Source organism: Salvia miltiorrhiza, chromosome 6 (genome assembly GCF_028751815.1).
Source record: "Salvia miltiorrhiza cultivar Shanhuang (shh) chromosome 6, IMPLAD_Smil_shh, whole genome shotgun sequence".
Lineage (NCBI taxonomy): Eukaryota > Viridiplantae > Streptophyta > Magnoliopsida > Lamiales > Lamiaceae > Salvia > Salvia miltiorrhiza.
In genome coordinates this window covers 38975860-38982919 of record NC_080392.1, presented here as the reverse complement: position 1 = coordinate 38982919, position 7060 = coordinate 38975860, and the positions used below count along the sequence as shown (strand labels likewise).

General features: G+C 37.6%; 1 protein-coding gene across 1 annotated transcript; it reads left to right on the top strand.

Moving 5' to 3' along the window:
* The first annotated feature begins 227 nt into the window (after positions 1-227).
* Positions 228-2126, top strand: LOC130989398 (UDP-glycosyltransferase 90A1-like). Its single transcript, XM_057913379.1, has one exon. It carries the CDS (start codon positions 558-560, stop codon positions 2001-2003), a length of 1446 nt encoding a protein of 481 aa, XP_057769362.1. The 5' UTR covers positions 228-557; the 3' UTR covers positions 2004-2126.
* Positions 2127-7060: the final 4934 nt, after the last annotated feature.

Here is a 7060-nt window from a genome sequence, read left to right as displayed (position 1 = left end):
TAATGAGAAAAAGAATAGAAACTCAGAAAAATTAATAACAAAAGGCAACTCAAAAGCAAAATAGAAAAGGGTTTAGAATTTTAAAACAAAGGTAAAAAAAAGAAAATAAGAACTAACGAAAAAAAACTATAAACTGAAACAAAATAAATAAAAAGCAACTTCAATACATGCACAAAAAGAAAAAAGTAAAAAATGAAAGAAAAAATTAAAACAAGAACATACTAAAATTATAATAACATACTAGAAAATAATTAAATAAGAACATACCCATTTTTGGCACAAGAACCGGGTAGCAATATTGCTACCTCAATTTTTTGCTACCCCATTTTTTAAAACCTCCACTATGGCACTACCTCCAAAAAAGCCCACCATAGTGGTTAGTGGATGCTTAAGAGAAAATATTGCGTAGTGCATGAATCAATTATGTTGTCTGGAAATATTCAGCCCCCGACTCGAATGCCTAGATTATGGGTTGGGATCCTCAAACACATTAATAGACCCCAAACACAAAGAAAGCAAGATTAAAACACACACACACACACACACAAACACACAAAATGGATCCTCTTTCTTCTTCCTCTTCCAGCTATAAGCCTCACATAGCTGTGTTTCCTTTCATGTCAAAGGGCCACACCATTCCTCTCCTCCACCTAGCACAGCTCCTCCTCGACCGCGGCCTTGCCACCGTAACCATCTTCACCACCCCTGCAAACCATCCATTCATATCTCAATCTCTCGCCGGAGCTCATGTTTCCATTGTCGACCTGCCATTCCCTCACAACATCCAAGGTGTCCCACCGGGAGCCGAGAGCACAGACAGGCTCCCATCCATGGCTCTCTTTATACCATTCGTTCGAGGCCTCGAGCTCATGCAGCCTGCATTCGAGCAAGAGCTAGAGAAGATCCATTCAAAAGTAACCTGCATCATATCAGATGGCTTCCTCTCATGGACCCTCGAATCAGCATCGAGGTTTGGCATACCGCGGCTTAGTTACTACGGCATGAGCTACTATTCCATGGCAGTGAGTCGCGACGCAGCCTTCAGCGGCCTCATGTCTTCACCTGAAACAGATGATGAGCCCTTCACGGTCAAAAGCTTTCCTTGGATTCAGCTAACAAGGAATGATTTTGATGAGCCGTTTAGTAGGCGGGATCCGAGTGGTCCTCATTTAGATTTCATCTTTAAGGCAGCCACAGCAACTGAAAATAGCTATGGCTTGCTGGCAAACAGCTTCTATGAGCTCGAGCAACTATTTGCTGACTACTGCAACCACAACTGCCGCGTGGGAACATGGAGCATCGGGCCCCTCTGCTTGGCGAAACTGCAGAAAAACAAAATCTTACAGTCTGAGAAGCCTGGATGGATGCATTGGCTCGACCAGAAGTTGGCCCAAGAACACCCAGTCCTCTACATCGCATTCGGGTCTCAAGCAAGCATCTCACCAACACAGCTGCAAGAGATAGCTCTTGGCTTGGAAGGGGCAGAGGTGAGCTTCTTATGGGTGGTAAAGAAGAGAGACATGGAACTACTAAGCGACGACTTTCAATCCACGGTAAGTGAAAGAGGAATCATAGTAACAGATTGGGTTAATCAAGAAGAGATTCTTGAGCATCCAATTGTACAGGGCTTCTTGTGTCACTGTGGCTGGAACTCGGTCTTGGACGGAATATGTGCAGGAGTTCCCATTCTGGCGTGGCCGATGATGGCCGAGCAAGGTCTCAACGCAAAGATGGTAGTCGAAGAGATAAAAGTTGGTTTGAGGGTTGCTACAGTCGATGGAAGATCAAAAGGATTCGTCACTGCAAACAACTTGAAGAGCGCAGTGAGAGAGCTAATGGGCAGTGGAAAGGGAAAACAGTTAAGGGAGAGGGTGAAGGAGATTGCTGAGGCCGCCATGAAAGCTACGAGCGAAGGTGGCTCTTCATGGAATGCACTAAACAACCTCATCAGCGAGATACAGAGGGAGAAGGAAATCAACAGTTCGAAGCTCAAGCACAGTTGATATCTGCGCAAAATAAGCATTGTATTAAGAATTAGAAAGTAGTACACTAACACAACAATCCTAACTCCGGTCAATAATGTCAAGTATGACACTTTAAAGAATAAAACAGAGTATTTCTTAGTCTCTGCATCTTGCCTTTTATCATTTCGACAAACATATTTCTGTCTTCAACCAAATTAATCAGCTATCCAACCATTTCAGTAGACATAATAATAAATTAGTAATAATTTTGAGAGAGCTATTACCAATAATTTCTATCATCTTTAAAGAAACTTCCTAATTGAGCCCTTCAACAAGTTCTTTAAAGCGCACCAGACCCTCAGTATCAAAATTATGTTAGATCTTCTATGCTCAGTATAAGTCTAAACAACATTATCAAAGTGAAAGTAAATATCGGAAATATTGAAGTAGAAGATGGAACACACTTCGTGATAGAAGAATCTGAAAATTTCACTTCAAATAATGATCTTTCACCGTCTTGACAGCAGAGAAAAGACTATATGAGCAGAAAAAGGCAATACAAAATGAATTACACAGTATTGCTAACAGAAAAACTACTAATTGAGGGAAAGAAAAAATAGGGTTACCTGCATAAAATTGTAGAAGTAGACGAAGAAATAACCAAATTAACGAATTCACAATCCATCTCTTATGCGAAGCCAATAATTATATCTAAACAAAAGAGATAAAGCAAATGACCTCAATTGAGCTCGAATCCTCAAAACTCACGATCATTACTTAATTTCGGAACTTGGATTGTTCATCTTTGGCTTCTCCTAAATAGGGATGTCAATCGGGTCAGTCCACCGGATTTTGGGCTAGTCCTATCGGGTTTGGATTAATCGGGTGCGGGCTCATCGGAATCGGGTTATAAATTTTCAACTCTAATTCTAAACGTTCGGGTTTCGGGCTAGCCCGTCGGGCTAGTCGGCTTAAATGCTTAAAAATAAAATAATCATTTGTATTTTGTTATTTTTAATGATCTAATGAATAATGTATAAAATATACATAGAAATCAAAGATATAAATTATATAGCAAATATGAAATGCAAAAATATAAGATATTGAAAAAAATATCAAGATTACATAACATATAAAATAAGTTGGTAACAATAAAATATTCAACTTTGTTAATGAAAAAATAATAAAATATCCAACAATAGTTTGAATTCATAGAATCAAAGCATCTCAAAATTACAGAAAAGTGAAATGATGAGACTCTATGATGCACGAATTTTTAAAAAATTAGCATGTACGGCGAATCAGATTCTTTTAGGGTGCGATTCTCTCGAATTCTCGTTGGATTCGCACCCGATTCGCCACGTGGCGTATCTTTTAAAAAAAATTATAAAAATAAACCGAATTCGAAAATTCCATAGGCCAAATTCACGCATGATTAAGTATTCGGGTTTCGGGCTAATTTTACAAAGATCATTGAATTAAAGAAAAAATCAAACAGAGATCATATAATCAGAAAAGTTGATTACAAGAACTCTCTTAGAATCTTTAGGCAATCAATAGACATATCTTTAGCCTAGATTGATGATTACTTGAGAGCATGTTCTCAGTAATCATAGTTGGTTATTACATAACTTTTTCTTTCTGAGGGAAGAGTATTTGTAATAGAGTTCGAGACTAAGACCGAACTCAGCGGTTGTTTAGTACCGTCAAACTAAACAAATGGTTCCTTGGCACCAGTTAAGCCAAGTAGTTGTTGTTTAGTACCAGAAAACTAAACTATTCGATTCCTTGGCACCTGGTAAGCTAAGTGGTTGTGGTTTAGTACCAGTCTAAAACTAAACCGTTCGATTTTCTTGGCGCCTAGAAAGCCAAAAGGGAGTTCAGCTTAAAGGTGATGGCTCCAATTACCTTAGCATTAGCTGATTGGACACGACTGTGTCAGGACGTGCTAAGTGTTAAATCCAATTCAGGGTGGATTGGTAGGTTTGCTGTGCACCTCTAAGCATAAGCCCAGAGCGTTTGTCAGACAAATAATCTGGTTGTGGATGTAGGAGAAATGTCTTCGAACCACGTTAAAAATCCTTGTGTTCTTTACTTGCTTTCAGTTATTTCCTTTGTCTGTGCTAAACTGATTTCAACTAAACTGGATTAACTGAAAAGTGTAACTAAGGATTTTACTAGTGACAAACATTTTCTAAAGGCTATTCGCACTAAGTTTAAATTCCGCTGCCGAGTTATTAATCCTACCGACGACTGATATCAGAGAGATTAATAACTCTACTCTGTTTTACAAACTAGACGGAAGCCTTACTTGGATATCAGTTAAGCCCAGTGCTCGACTGTTGTCAATTTACTGAAGTATCTTTAGTCTCAGTCTACAACCTATTTCATATTGAAACTAGGTCAAGTTTGTTTGTTTTGCGAAAAATAGCCTACATGTGTATTCTCCTCCCCCCCCCAATACACATGTCAGTCAACCCTCCGGGACCCCAATATCCGCGTAAGGAGAGAAAAAAGAAAGCAGCCAGGGACGCAAGACCGATCTGAACAGTCCCTAGTTAAAATATAATAAAATTCCACATGTGTATAAATATATTATATAAAATACTCCCTCCGTCCCAATATTGTTGGCCACATTTGCTTTTTGGTTTGTCCCACTATTGTTGACCATTTTCTAAAAATGGCAAAGTTTACTTTAATTAAGTCAACAATTGCTCACTAATTAAGTCAACAATTATTGGCTACTTTCTAAAAAGGCCAAAATTACTCACTAATTTTGGTGGGCCACACTCAATTAAAACATAACACTCAATTTCTTAATCTCCGTGCCGAAAAGAATGTGGCCAACAATAGCGGGACGGAGGGAGTAATAAAATAAAATTCCACATCAGCGTTCGGGCTCCAACTGTGAATAATAACCCGATCGGGCCCTAATGTGGCTCACTGACGCCGGAATTAATAATTAATGGCTCAAATTTGCAAGCTCGAAAAAATTTGACCTAATTTTACAAAGCGCCTTAAGTTAGTGACCTACAAAAATTTTTAACTCGCAGAATCTTCAATCTGAATCACAAATTCTCTAGCTTCAACTGGAAGAGAAATAACCTTCTTCAAAATTTCCAAAGGCATTAGAATTAGTAACAACAAAATCTATGTTATATGAAAAATGAAATCTTCAATTTGAAATTGATTTCAAATCAATTGTAATAGTGATTTTGTAAATTAATTAAAATCAATGTTATAATATATGCAAAATTTAAATTTAGTACATGGATATCAAATTAATCATCAATTAGCCCCTCAATTAACCTTCACTAATCTTTAAATTTTAAATTTCTTAACTTTTTCTTATTTTATAGATAAATGTTGGGTCCCAGAAGGTCACTAAATTGGTGTATGGGGGGATACACCGGTAGGCTATTTTTAAAATAAAACTTCTTTCGTTGACTAAAGTCAGTAGTGTGATATGATCAGTGAGAAGTAAGATCAGTTGAAAGAAGTGTAGACTGATACTGATATTATTTCAGTGAATAACTTCAGTATGAAGAACAAGTCGACAAACTGATAGTCCAGTTAAGGCTTCAGTCTAATCAGTTGAAAAACAGAGTGAGTGCTATAAATCTTACTGACTACCCAAAGGTTTTTCAGGTAGACCGATAACATTTGGTGAGCGAAAACGATTTAAAGTAAATAGCCTTTAGTGAATCAGATTGTCAAGTTTAAGGTTTCTCTTTTCAAGTTAACAGTTTCAGTATAGAAGCTTTGTGCACAGATAGAATATGAAATACTGAAAGCAGTAAATGACACTGAAATTTTTAACGTGGTTCGAAAAATCCTTTCTTACGTCCACGGTCAGTAGATCACACTGACAATCGATTACGCTTGTGCTTATGGGTGCACAACAAACCTATCAATTGAAACAACTGTTTTAGTATCAACATGTTGGGTTGAATTTCTCTTTTCTTTTCTCAATCTCGCAGATTTGCTAAGACTTCACTCATCTTGCTTGCGGGGGCTGAGAACTCTTCAAGTTCAGACAACCGTCTAGAACTCTAACACTCAAACGCTCTTTTCACTCAGTTGAAAAGTGGTTTGAAAATCTTCCAACTATGATTACTAAGAACAAGCTCTCGAGTAATCAAAGGACTAGGCTAAAGATGTATGAATATGGTTGCCTAGACACTTCTAAGAAAGTGTTTATAAATCAGGTAAACTGATTTTTACAACAGTGTTTACTCTCTTCTTCGGTTCAAGTTTGATTGCTAAGTAAGTGGCTGACTTGATATTTTGGCAGAGCTTCAACGTAAGTCTTTAAATCGGTGAGGTTGAAGGTTGTTCCTTGAGCTCTATTTATAGGCGGAGGGTGTAGAATAGATCCGTTGGAGGAGATCCTTCTTCAAATACTGCCGTTGTGACTTGATTTAATCTCTGCTCAGGGTCTTCGTCCTCTTTCTCCCTTTTCGCCGAAATGGGTATGGTCTTCAGGCATGGGGAGATGGTGTTACAGTGTAAAGTAACACGGATGAAGTAACTCTGCTCGGTGAAGGACGATTTGTCATATCCTATCATTTAATGCACTATCCTTTGCATTTAATGCCGCGTGTACCAGAAGATATTCTTTGTCTTTATTCGTCTAAGTGATATGTACTTGAATGCATCTTGACTCCGTCTTTTTGTAGCTTCAGTCCGCTGTTTTCTTCTGATCCTTAAGGAAGTATTCAGAGAATGTTTCGACTAAAAATTGCTTGTACATTTCAGTACTAGTCCTTATTTATTGTAGCAATAACTTCAGGTGAACTTCAGTTGTTCAGTCTTCCAAGCTTCAGCCCACGTTTTGCAGTCGGCTCTTCATCAGTCTTCAGTCTTCAAGCTTTTTTGTTTCAGTCTATCTAGAGAAAGAACTCTAACACATGAGTTCGAAAAGAGTCTAGTCTTAGAAAAATAAAATATAAGGGTTTTGGGATCATCAAAACAAGGTTATGATATTTCTTCTATTTCCCAACAATAGACCATATTTTTTTCATTTCCATTTAATTATATTTTGAAAAAACTATGTAATATACACCTTGAATGAATAATTATAAAATGACTTTTAA